General features: G+C 40.6%; 1 protein-coding gene across 5 annotated transcripts in view; it reads left to right on the top strand.

Moving 5' to 3' along the window:
* Positions 1-13,829, top strand: part of ehbp1l1a (EH domain binding protein 1-like 1a) — a 49,772-nt gene that overhangs the window by 16,985 nt on the left and 18,958 nt on the right. For 4 of the 5 annotated variants that reach the window (XM_072687934.1, XM_072687935.1, XM_072687939.1 and 1 more), the window contains 2 exons: positions 7,886-7,945; positions 8,162-8,351. In XM_072687934.1, the coding sequence (XP_072544035.1) occupies positions 7,886-7,945; positions 8,162-8,351 (250 nt within the window). Of the gene's footprint in view, positions 1-3,192; positions 4,143-7,885; positions 7,946-8,161; positions 8,352-13,829 lie in introns of those variants that run through there. The other variant, XM_072687937.1, reaches the window with a different exon arrangement.

Raw genomic sequence — 13,829 nt, forward strand, 5'->3', positions numbered from 1 at the left:
CACTTGCCCAGCCTATTCTGTAGACTCAGTGTTGGCTGGGCACTAAAGCATAAATCGGCCAAAAGTCAAAAACGCATTCAGATTTGGCTCTGTTTCCTACGTCACAAGCAAAATACAGCTGGTAGAGCATGAGCAATCGAGAGAAATCAGGTGTGAAATCAAGGTGGAGTAAATGCTAGCTAGCAAACGGACAAGTGAGAATGAGTTTAAAAGTTTAGTCTAAGAGAAGTAATGAAAGAGGAGAACTGGTCGTTCTGAACAGGGCTGTTAAGACAGGGTGAGAATTGTCCTATTTTACTGGACTCTTGTGGTATTTTCATTAAGATCCCAGGGAAAAGTGGTGTGTCACCTCTAAAATGTTTTTTTCCCCTGGAAAATGTCCTAGAAGACATTCCTGTTATAATCAGTCATGCATGTAATAATCAGCCCCTCCTTTAGCTAAAGGCTGAGACCAGGCTAAAGAAATGTTGTTTTGACTAACCCGGGGCCCCAGCTATAAATTGCTGTGCACAGACAGCTCTTTGACAGAGGCCATGCACGTGCCATTTAATTCTAGTCTGACATACTTCCTGGTTCATGTTCATTAACAAACCATGTCCAAATGCACTGTGGGAAGCTGTGTTTTGTACAGAGAGACGGCTTTACCCTGCCTGATCTGTTGAGATTTGAATACTACTAGCCTGACTTTATATATCATGTCTTTAGAGGCATTTGTCTGAATCCCATAGTAACCCATACAGCACTCTGTGAATTTGCACTCATAGCACTATCCATATGTTCTGTATTTTTCCATTCATTTCGTGCCTCCTTTGAACGTATTGTTCCCACACAATAAGTAGTCACAAGTAGTAAAACATGGAAAATGCTTTCCCTCATTCCTCATTAGATACACTAATAACACTAAAGCTAATGGCCTAACTATTTCTTTTTCTGCTCTGCTCCTTCTTCTGCTCTCCTCAGTGCCTCTCTCTGTTCCACGAAGGCCCTCTGGAGGTCAGGCTGACTCTAGTATCATGGAGGTCAGCTCTGGTGAGGGGGGTGTAGCATTACACCCGCGACCCCTCTCTTCTACTTTCCCCAGTGCTCCTCCGTTCTCCCTTTCCTCTTCCTTCTCCTCCTCCGGCTCTCAGCCTTCCCTTCTACCTGATATTGGTCAGACAGGTAATGTGTGTTGAGTACTGAGTATTATTGTAGGACTGGGCGATATGACAATATGTCTTTATTATTGTGATAAATTATGTCAGTATGCTTTCCAGAGCACCTCACACACTGTAAAAATTGGTAACCTAATAAATGACTTCTTATGTTTACTAGCAATTGAATTGGTGTTGTTTAAATCAAATAAATCTAAGTCATATTAGAGATTTATGATCACCCCTGGTTTGGAATGAGCTCAGCCCATTTATCAGCTCCATGTACCATATCCACCTTATTTCCACCCATTATTGGTGTCCGTCTTTGTTTATTTTGTGTAGAACCTCCAGTCCGGCAGCAGATCCATTGATATATATTATAACCACTGTGATAATAAAGATATAGTGTGTAGTGTGATATGCTCAGTTAGAGGTCGTCACTGTAAGTAGGTAGGTTTACCTATTAGCCTCACAAAAATCACCGGATCTTCATATCCAAGGCATTTTTCTGGGTAAAGACGTTCTGGTTTTTGTTTCCCAAGTGATGCTTGGACATTTAGGTGGATGTTTTACATTTAGCGCCTTCAGCCATTGACCCAGGTCCTCTTCTTTGGTGCTCGTAGCATGTCGATCTTTTTGTTGTGTTCAAAAGCTAGTTAGCTAGCTCTGCTATAAATAGCATTATATAGCCTGTTGGGAAGTTGGGTTAGAACAGTGAACCACATTTAAATCCACATCAGTAGCCTACATAAACCATTTGATATGAATGACCAGATATGCTAACACAAAGGTGGAAGACACTAGCTCTTGAAAGTGGGTATTTCTATAGTAGTAGTTCTATAATTACAGACTGTAGTCCATCTGTTTCTCTGCATGCTTTGTTAGCCTCCTTTTACCTTGTTCTTCAGTGTTCAAGACCCCACAGGACTGACCACCACAGAGCAGGTAGTATTTAGGTGGTGGGTCATTCTTAGCACTACAGTAACACTGGCATGGTGGTGGTGTGTTAGTATGTTGCGCTGGTACGAGTGGATCAAACACAGCAGTGCTGCTGGAGTGTTTCAACATAGTGTCCACTGACTGTCCACTCTAGTAGATACTCATACCTAGTCGGTCCACCTTGTAGATGTTTAAGTTAGAGACAGAAGCTCATCTATACTCATAGGAGTGGACAGAGAGTGGACACTGTGTTTAAAAACTCCAGCAGCACTGCTGTGTCTGATCCACTTGTACCAGCGCAACAGACACTACCACCATCACGTCAGTGTCACTGCAGTGCTGAGAATGACCCACCACCCAAATAATACCTGTGGTGGTGCTGTGGGGTCCTGACTGTTGAAGAACAGGGTGAAAGGAGGTTAACAAAGTAAGCAGAGAAACAGATGGACTACAGTCTAGAATTATAGAACTACAAAATGCTTTCTAAGATAAGATAAGATAAGATAATCCTTTATTAGTCCCACAGTGGGGAAATTCTCAGTGTATATGGCAAGTGGAGCTGATTTAATGGGCAAAGTTCATAATATTCTGATATAACTGATATATACACCATTTGTTATGTTATGTACAGTAATAGAAATATTAAATTTTTACCATGTCACTCACCTGTTTTGTATCAGGCTAGCTAAATCGCATGAGATAGTTCTGTTAGATAGCCTGAGTTATGAAGGTGTGTATAGCCAAATGCACATGTTGATTTGATATATTTAGTTCCTTTTTTTCATCTGTCCACCTGTCACTTTCTGCTGCTTGTTTCTTGAGCCTGTTTGCCATTTCTTTTTTTCATCTATCCTCCTGTTTTCCTTGGTCTCAGCCACCCATTCTGCTGCCCAAGGAGTCCGCAGACTTCTGAGTTTCCCCTCTTTACGTTCTCCTCCTTCTGGCACCTGCCCTGCTACCTCTAGTCTTGGCTCCTCCCCTCCTGGTTCTATACCTCCCCCTGAACCATGCCCTTTAAAAACCTACCGCGCTTCTTTGGCTGAGCCAGGCTCCACCCTCACCAGGCCCACCAGCATGCCCTCTGCTGCTGAGACAGGTAATTTAAACTGCACAGTAACAGAGTTGGGCAATTCGAACAAGAGTAAACAATGTGTATTGCTATGGCTGTCACATTAAATAGCTTAGGAAATGTACTTGATCAGTATTTCTCAACTCTGGTCCAGGACGCCCACTGCCCTGCTACCTGATCCCATTAATCAGCTCATTAACGACCCATTATTGAGTTAATGTGGGTTTGTTAACCCCTTAAAATTGGCTGTCCAAGGGCTTTTCAAGGGGTTAAGGATATGTATTAGTGATCATGGGATTAATGCCAATAGACTCTTACAATGACCAGAATCTTCTCTTCTGCTTTTTTCCCTCTTTCTCATTAATCAAATCATGTCCTGCTTGTCTCTCTATTATGTCTTGCTTCCATGTTAGCTTCTTGGCAGAGAGAGTGGAAGTCTCCTGAAGTGAAGCCCAGTCTGTGCCCTGTTCCTGCAAGCCTAGCAGAGCCTGTCCATCATATGCCAGTGCAAAGCACTCAGATACTTCGCCGGCCAGCCTCTTTTTCCTCTCCCCCTACTTTTGACCCTCCCCTTAAAAAAGCCATTCCCCATATGTATCCTACCTCCCCTCTTAACACACCTCATCTTCCTTTGCCCTCCCCCAGCCCAGATAGCTCTTCCCAACCAATGGAAACGAAGCGCTTTACTAAAGCTCCTCCCCAACACCTAACACCTATGCCATGTCCATCCGCGGTGGCCTCTGGTCCTGCTTTTGGTTCTCCTTGTCCCCCTGCACCGTCTGAACTCCAGCCACCTGCCCACTCTTTCCCTGCTTCCATCTCTCCTCCGGCTGCTGTTGCTTCAGCTCTGCCCTCTCCCTTCCTGGCTCCTGATTTCTCGCCCAGCTCCCCACCCTCTGTTTCTGTTCAACCATCATCTGTCAGCGTTTCTGGCTCTGTTGCTGCCTGTTCAGCTGCTGCTGTTGTCCCTACGGTCACTCCATCCTCCGACTCTCAGACAGGTACAGGCTAAACTGACTAAGCGTTTTCATGTTACCAACATTGAGAAACTGTGGTAGTTTGAACCCTCAGAGTTTCACTTCTGCATTTCTTAAGCTAAGCTCTATCTGACACATCTGTTGCACACAGTTGATTGAGTTAAATTTTTATAATTTCAGTGCTGTTTCCTGTATGTAGGAAGGAAAAGAAAACAGAAAACAGAAAACTTTTACAGTTTACAGCTTACAGTAGAACCCCCTAGGCAGTTGCTGAAATCTGTCAGAAAATGATTATTAGTGCGTTTAGCCTTATATAGATGCATACAGTAAATGTAAACACAATGAAAGAAAATAACAAAGATAACAGAAAAAAATGAGTGAATTGTTGAAGATGGAACAGATTTCCCTACTAGAGGTGTGTTTGCTTACTTTGTCTGTTCAATAACTGCAAATATATCATTAAAACTAGGGCAGTATGATAAGGCACATCATTATTGTAATAAATTACAATTACAAATCACATTAAACCACAGGTCTTTCTGTCTTTTTTTTTTTTATATGCATTGGTAAATTTTTACATTTCTTCTACAAATATGGTACTGCCAATTAACCACCCCTAGCACTAGCCTTAACACACATGTAAAGCCAGCCACCGCCTCTTTTCAAACTGCCGCAACTGCGCCATTGCTGGGCAGCCAACACGCTCTGAGGAAAGCACCCTGGCTAAAAAAAATGCCCTGGCCAATAATGCTTAAGAGTGATGGGTAGATGGCATGGGTAGGTGCGTAGGGTGGGTGGATGGCACTCTCTCTCCATTGTGATCTCTTGACCCCCAGGCCAAAGTGATAGCGTGTTAGACCGCTGATTCACGCAGAGCCCAGAGTAATTGAAGCATATGAATGTTGTCAGTATTTCTACAGCACTAAACAACTTCATGTTTAATTACAAAGAGAGCAGAATTATTCTTGGCTCACTGGGTTAAGTAATGCAATCATAATCTTTAATAGCAATTTAGGAAGCATTATGATATTATTCATACTATATCACCTACCCCTAATTAAAACAAAACTCTGAACTCTGTCATAATGTCTTACAAAAGGCACTCAGGCATCTTTTTACTGAAATATACCCACACATGTTCCTACAGAAACGGAAAAGCAGCTAGCAGTGGTTTCTAAACAGATTGGTGAGCTAAGGGAAGAGGGCCGCTGTTGAGATTAGTCTGATTGACTCAGCCCTTGATGTTTGCAGTCTGGTCATGCCCCTGCACTGTAGTATGGTACACTGTAAATAACTGTGGCATACTGGATACTGTACTGTTCACTACTATGAAAAGTATCATTTAGTGTGCAGTACACTGTACAATATGCAGTACACAGCCACAGGCTCCTTATTGATCATGTATGGATGTAAGAAATCCTTTGGGAAAGTGAAAATAAAACTTGTGTGCAATTTAAGATGAAGAAAGGACTTTCAGTTGTAAGAACAACTGTGTTAACCACCCTAACACCTAACTGTGGTCTGTTGTAAGTTGTTATATCATATTTGAATTCCTATTTTAAATGGTTATTCACAGAAATCAGGAACTGCCAATGGCTTTTCTCGCAAGAGAGGCTTGAGTCAGTGAGTTTTCTGTCCTTTTTCAATACAGGAAAACATGTCAAAATGATTGTCTGTGGTTATAAACAGTACAGAACAGACATGGCGGATAGAGACCAGGTTGAAGAACGCTGGAGTATCCGTTTAATAGCATGGTTTTTGTGACCTCGTCGTTATAACCCCACTATCAGAGTGATCTATGCTTTTGTAACATTTTGCTCAACACTTCATGAACACCATTACTCTTGTAACATCAATCTCTGCTTCTCCTCCTTCTCCTGGAATGTATGTTTAGACCCTTTCCATGGGGTTCAGACGTCGGAATGGAGGCACCAGGTTGTCCCCACCGTGGTTAGACCAAACGTACGCAGACCTACAGCCCCCCTAAATGTGAATCCCCCTACCTCTCCTCTTTTCCCCCTCTTTACCCCTTCTCTCTCTCCTGCACCACCTATTCTCTCTGGTTCACAACTTCTGCCCGTAACTGCCATCACTCCCCCCAATATTGGGCACGTTCCTGAACCTCCCCCTGATACTCGTGAAGGTACAGGCTGATGACCTGAAGCTTCTAATTCTCCATGCTCCATGCTCATAATTTGTGAATAAACGTGCATGCTGAATGACCCGCTGGCTGTAAACCTCTGGACTGTGTGAGTGCAATCAAATGACTGTTTTAGCTGTAGCTCCAACAATAGCTCCCTCTGGAGTGTGTTTTGGTAACGGCTTGTTTTTAGTAGGAGTTTTTAACCCCAACCACAATTTGGAATCACTAGTCATATTAACATTTTTATTAACAGTTTGTTTAATAATAATCAGTTCAGTATTTAAACAAACTAAAAAATGTAAAATAATGAATAAGTACTTTTTGTCAAAATGTCCAAAATGTTTTTTAAAGAATTATTGGCATTATGAATATCATGATACCACTTTTTCATTTTCAGTGTTGGTGTTGAAATCTAAAACATCTGCTGATATAAATGCCAATCCTTTCTATCTTTACTGAGCATTAAAATGAGCTGTTTTTAATGGAAACTTAAAAATATTGTTGCCAATGTTGGTAAAAGTCAATGAAAGGCCGAAATGTGAATGGTTACCACTGGCTTCCAATTATTGTTGGCAACATTAGAATGTACAGCTAAACTATTCTCTTAAGATGAGCATCTAAAAGTAGACTGTCATGCTACTGCTGCTTCGGGCTAGATTTGCTACAGAATGAAATTAAGTCTTTCCTTTTTCCCCACTGCTATCCGATCTAGCATTATCTGCTAAGATTAGGCCATATGTCGGAATTCCTCAACCTTTTGGCCTCAGCGCCAGTACCTTGAGAATGGTTAATGGTGTGTCTTTAAATCACAGAATTGTTCACAGTTATGCTCTTATGATAGATCCTATTGTCTATTAAATCATCAAATGCCATATAAGGAAACATTGGTTAATGTCAGAATGTGTGTGAAAACTGCAGTATGTGTGTTTTAAGAAGAAACATCTGGTTGGTGGTTGGTGAATAAGGCCCAGTTCAACATTGTTTTTTTCAATTGTTTTTATGTTTTAACATCATAAAGAAGAGTGTTTACATGTATCTGCAGCAATATTGTTTTTTTACATTATTGAAAATATTGATTTCAAACTTTTGAGCAGTGATTCCAAACTACTTAAATTGTAGTGTATAGTGAGTTGCCTGTTGTGGGGCAGTAGCATGTGGAACCTTCCAAAAATAGTCTGCAATCAGTTCTACTGCATGAGGTTTTGCTTCTGCTTAAGAAACTATACATCCTCTTCAAAATGTGCACCTTTTGTCTCTTGACAGTCTATGGTTGTATTAAAGTAAGCACCCCTTAAAGAGAAAAACCTGAGAAAGATCCCATGTCATTTAAAATACAGCACTGTTAGCCAGTGTCAGTGCTGTGTTGTGTGTATGATGACATCGCTGTCTCAGAAACAAGGCCGTACTAAGCCTCGGGGCTAACTTAGCCATGAAATCAGCTGTGTTTGCAATGAGAGCAGAATGTCCACCATGTCAGGGCATTTGGAGAAATGGCAATGCATTTAACAAGCTTTAAGCTTCTAAATGATGCTCCTTGGTTTCATTTTTGTGGAAACTGTCGAAGGTTGAGATCAGCCCATGCTCCTTAAATCAGTCCTTAAATAAATGCTTGTGTCTCTTTCAGAAGTGCATCGACAGTTGAGCATATTGACAGAGGAGGAATATCCCAGTGCAGTTAATACCAGTGAGTATTGTTTTGATGTTGATTAACCTAACCATGCTCTACATACGTGTTGTCTTTCAGTAGTCGTTAACCTTTACCGAGCGTTAAAGGTAGCATTACAAGAGTTTTACAGTTTTTATTGGATGAGTTGATTCTTGTTGCTTGTTACACTACCAGAGTTATGTCTTCCTCTAGTCTAATGTGGCTCTTATTGCTGTTCTGTGTGATGATGTTTAGATGAGGAGAATACAGATACCACAACATCAAATGCCCACAGGACCAGTGACTTGAGACCTTCATCCCGCAAAGCCGGAATCATCTGCATTGCCAATCAGAGACCAGATGACTCCAAAGAGGTCACCTCTGGTGTGAAGAAACAGGAAGGAGATTCTGGGTTTGGACTGAAGGTTGTGAAGCCAGCACCAGGGTGAGTAACTGGCTACTAATATACCTTTTAAACTGTATTTAGGGGGAAGTAATTGAGGACTGATGCTCGTTGCTCATTGCAAACATGTTAAAGGAGTGTTCGTCTCAGAAATGGAACTGAATTCCAGTCAGCCAAAAACAGTGTAAGAGAAAATGATATTAAGTGGGTTTCACATGTAGACTACGAGTCTAAGAGTCGGTTTACGCCTGGCATTAACATGTGTTTTTGGTGATTAGATCTCATTTGGATTTCACTTGACCACATGAAAAGCCAGGTGTAAACACCCCTCAGTATGCATTGTGATTGGATTTGTTTGGATCACTCAAACTACAGGTGATCAGAGACGGATCTGGTCCACATTTAATACACAGAGATACAGGACTGTGAGAACCATCTATTGTTTCCACACGTTACTCTAAACTGTTCACAGTCTTACAGAGCAGGATTTGATTTAAAGATTGAGATAAACTGGAGATGAAACGGAAATGATGTATGTTTTGGTGTTCTTTTTACATGGAAAAGTAAAATCATATCTCATCTGGTCACACTGGGAACGCGTCTTATGGATAAGTGTAAACAGTATCCAATCAAAGTGGATTCAGATAGGAAATGCATGTTAATGGCAGGTGTCAACAGACACAAATGAACTCTTGTCGAATTTAATCATCACAATCGTTGTTGGTTGCACTGATTTAATGTTTTTATCTTATTTAGTACTTTTATGCTGTTGCTTTTAATTTTTTTATTTTATTTTTTGTACATTTACTGGTTGTTAGTTTGTGACTTGTGCCTCGAAATGAACAGTAATGTCAGCTTTTCCTGGACAAACTGTTGTGCAGCCACTTGTATGTATGACTTGTTCCATGTTTCAATGTTCCAATTATTTAATGGGTAGGAGACGTTTTAAATGCGTGTGACATTTACTTATTGACGTTTTGACAATATTGAACTGTGAACAGAACCATGCAATAAAATACTCTATGAAAGTAAATGTAATAATTTACTATCATTGTAATCCTATTATTTAAGTACGGTTTAATAAAAGAAATAGATAAGTTTATGGCTGAATGCACATAAATAGGGTCTTTTTCCACAAATCACCAGTGTATCTGAGTCTCTGTATTATTGGCGCTAAATATCTTAATTTTTTTTTAAAGGCAGACATGAGCCATACATGCATATTTATTTTTTAATAATTGTAAAGCCACTGTCTTTCACTGTGTCAGTGACAGTACCAGAGATCTGGAATGATTTTAATGATGTTTAAATAAATTTAAGGATTTTGTGATGTATTTGAATAAAATGAATAAATAAGAGTAAAATCTAATTAGTGTGTACCATAGTTATAAACTAGTTGCTCTAAATTAGATGCTTTTACTGGATCATGGGTGCCAATTTTCACCCTAATATTTCTCCTTCCCAGACCTGAGAGCATGACCTCTCTACTGCCCTCTAAACCCAAAGCTACCAGTGTCACAGAAATCCAGTATTTTGAGTTGCCTAAGCCGGAGAAGAGTGTTGCAGAGATGACACCTACCGAAATAGTCCATCAGAGTATGCTAACATCTGTCGTAGTGTCTGAGTCCATTGCCGATGTCAAGGGCACCGAATCACCAGAGTCAACCGATGCACGGTCTGACACAGTGCAGACACTGCAAGATAAAGTCACCCATGCTATCCCCGAAAAAGAAGACATCTCTAAGCTACAGACTGAGTCCACAGTGATTCACAGTATCCAAACAGATGAGAAAGAGCTAGCAATAAACCTGCTTCCTGAGACAGAATTGCCAGTTAGCCCACAAAAGATGGATCAGGGGTAAGTGAGGCGTGACATGGCATGGCTTGATTTAGCTCTTTTTTTAAATCCATGTACGCTAGCAGAGCTGTAATTATAGCCATGAAACATAGTTGCACTTATTTCGATAAAGCATGCATATATTTCCATCTATCTAGATGTGCACATTTTCCCATTTCATCTGACATTCCCCTTGTTTGACCTGAAATTTGGTCTCCCTATCCCTCAGAACCCAAAGCATGTCTGCTTTTCTGCCCTTTTGCCCAAGAATGCCCAATCCTCCTTGGTCACCCTCCACATCTACACATGATACGACTAAAAATCCAGATGGAGTTTTGCCAGGGAACAAGTCAAATAGCAAAAGTGAAAATTTTCCCATGGATTGCCATAAATTAAATATAGAAAAAGAGGCTGTGACAGATATTGTTGATTCTGACGTACATCTTCCACAATTTTTAAAACATCCTAAAACAGAAGGAAGACCAGCAGATAAAGAGGCAATTTGCGCTCCTGAATTCCCATTCTGGCAGGATATTAAAACAGAGGACGGTGAACAGAGGGTCGCAGATGAGAGACTGTCAGGGGAAAAGAGCAGTGAACAAAGATTTAGTGCAGTGCCACCTCAGAATAAGGAAAAACAGGTTGAATGCAATGTTGAGCATATGCCACTGCCATGCTGTCCAAGTGAAAGCACTGTTCCTGAAACTGTACCTTTATCTCAGATGGTTGAGCATTCTCAGATAGACACAACACCATGTGTGATCAACCTTCTTCCATCCTGTCCAAGAGCTACACTCATACCAGGATTGCCATCCTTATATTTGTCTGAACAAACTATGAAATGGCCATCACTTGAAGCATCATTGACTATTATACCCCTTAAAGAGAAAACAGCTAAGCTTATTCATAACTTGGGAACACAGTATTACAACATGAAAATAGTGAGAAACATGATTTCACTAAGGCCAACTTGTCCAAGATCTGTCAGTATTCTTGGCTTTCCATCTGTGCCATATTATAGAGATTGTGTACCAAAAATGGTTAGTCTCCTTCCAACTTGTCCAAAAGCCTCAAAAGTTTCAGGCTTACCTTCAAGACTACCGGTCACTATTCTAAAAGAGGAAACCTGGCCCAAAGACAAGGAGATCTTGTGTGAAAGAGAACTGAACAAAAGTAAAATCCGACTTCAGCTTACATTACCAGAGACTAAAGATCTATCCCAAGTAATGAGTCTTATGAGACCATCTTGCGCAACAGCACCTTTGATCCCTGGATTTCCATCTGCCCAAAGACCCAAATCACAAGAACATCCGAGAATAGTAAATATGTTACACTCTTGCCCAAAAAGTTCTAGTATTGCAGGGTTCCCTTCCACAGTATTTCTTAATATAGACCAAGATATCCAACAGTGGCCCTCTGAAAACATGCCATTACTTTGTAACCTGCAAAAAACGGATCAAGCAAAGTGTATCTATGAGATGAGAATGCCATACCGTGACATTAGATTAGCAAAAGATATGGTTTCACTGAGACGAACATGCTCAAAAGCTGCCACTGTTCCTGGTTTTCCATCCGTCCCAAATATGCATAAACTTTGTCCAAGTAGTCCTAAAGCATCAAAGATTTCTAATACACCTATAGATCACGTAAATCCAAAGCCTAGACTTCAAAAACAGCCAAGTATTGTAGAGATGTTACCATCTTGCCCAAATAATTCCAGAATTATAGGATTTCCTTCCTTAATGGATCTGAGAACTGCCAGAGATTTCACAAAACAGTGGATATCCAACAAGAATGTATTGATTACAGTGCCAGAGAAAGAAAACCCAAATATGTACATTATTTCCTCCCAAACTAAAAATACAGTTGATTTCAGATGGACTATGGTGGCTTTAGTGCCAGCATGTCCCAGAAAAGCACAAACTCCTGGCTTCCCATCTGCACCAGTATCGACTGAAAAGAAGTCATATAGTATGACGAGACTCTTAAATTCTTGTCCAAAAGTTTCTTGTATCCGTGGAATGCCGTCTATGCTCGATGCAGGATATGATTCTTTAGATGATTGGCCATTGGAAACAAGGCCATTTTGGGTGAAAGGTATAAAGAATGATCCTTGCTATACCAAACCTTCATTTCCACCTCAATATAAATGTACAGATGAAGACAGTATAAAGAGCATGGTTTCATTAATGCCATCCTGCCCAAGAAAAGCAAAAGTGCCTGGCTTTCCCTCAGCACCTCGGCCCATGCCAGAAAAACATATAAATTCAAGTGTGCTACCATCTTTTGCAGAAGTGTCTGAAACCAATGGACTCATATTGTTAGAAACAGCTAGCATGACAGTTACACTTAGAGAGGGCAACATCCCTCCAGAGCAAATCGATATTTGTTGCCATGCAAATCTGTTAACAGATAGTTTAACAGTGAATGAAATTACTCAGGATAATGCAAGTAAATCAGGCCCTAGTTCACTGGAGGAGACCAAAGAGGATTTGGGTTTTTGGGCAAGAAGTGAGGAAGGAGAAAAGGGAATTCTGGAGAATGGGTAAGTTTAGGTTAGGAGTTGTGCATAACATAGACTTGAATTTCTCACCCCGCAGCCAGTAGAGAGTGCATTAAATTATTTCCCACAAACCCTGTGTTCAGGAGAATGCACTGCAGAATGTGGCACTCCCTACCTCCAGACATGCCATTATTACTGACTGCTGGGGAGAGGTGAGTTGTGCTTGCAGGCATCTAAATGTATAGTGTATCCTAACCAGTGCTATGCTAACTCACCTTGTCATAACAGCTGCATTTGTAACTCTTCATTTTAAAAACATCCAGCATCAGACCACTGCACGACAGATTATGTGTCATGATCGTGTATTGGCTCAAGTCCAGACTCTGAAATACTGAAAGAAACACTGTAATTGAGTGGTGTTTGTGTGCCTGGGGTATTTTTTTGTAATGTTAAATATTGAATATGCTGTTACATATATTTTGAAATGGCAATGATACTCCTGTCTGATGCATATCGAGTTGAATTACCAAGTATTTATTTTTTCTGAGATTATAAAACATTGATATGTGACGTTACATGAAGCTTTAGATGTAACCTACCCTCACTAGAGTATTTTACTTTCCCCAGAATTGGAGGTATAATTGATGAGATCCCAAATACAGAGGATCACAGAGATGCACCCATAGAATACTCTGCTAATGATGATAGAACATTTGAGGACCTGAACCAAAAACCAGACCTGCTCACATACAGCCACATGATTTCAAAAGAAATGGTTGAAGATCAGTATAAGGATCAGGCCAAAAGACCAGAGAGAGAGTGGATGCCAAATATTGTGGAGCTCTTTCCATCATGTCCAAGAGTCTCTAGAGTCCCTGGGCTTCCATCTACAGCTTTCTCGAACACTCATCTGACAGAGGGGATGGACTGGTTTGTAGACATAAGTACCTTATGGATGAAGCCAATGAGACCAAAACCTGTAGAAAGCATTCTGTTTACAGCTTACAGTGGATCTGAGTATAATGCAAAAATGATTGAAAATATGTTCTCTCTGGCTAGTTCCTGTCCCACTCAAACAAGTATTCCAGGTTTTCCCTCTGCAAAAAGGCTAAAAGCTTTGGAAACATTATCCATAAGCATGTCTTGCCCAGAGATATCTAAAGTAGCAGGTATACCTTCA

Source organism: Salminus brasiliensis, chromosome 9 (genome assembly GCF_030463535.1).
Source record: "Salminus brasiliensis chromosome 9, fSalBra1.hap2, whole genome shotgun sequence".
Classification (NCBI taxonomy): domain Eukaryota; kingdom Metazoa; phylum Chordata; class Actinopteri; order Characiformes; family Bryconidae; genus Salminus; species Salminus brasiliensis.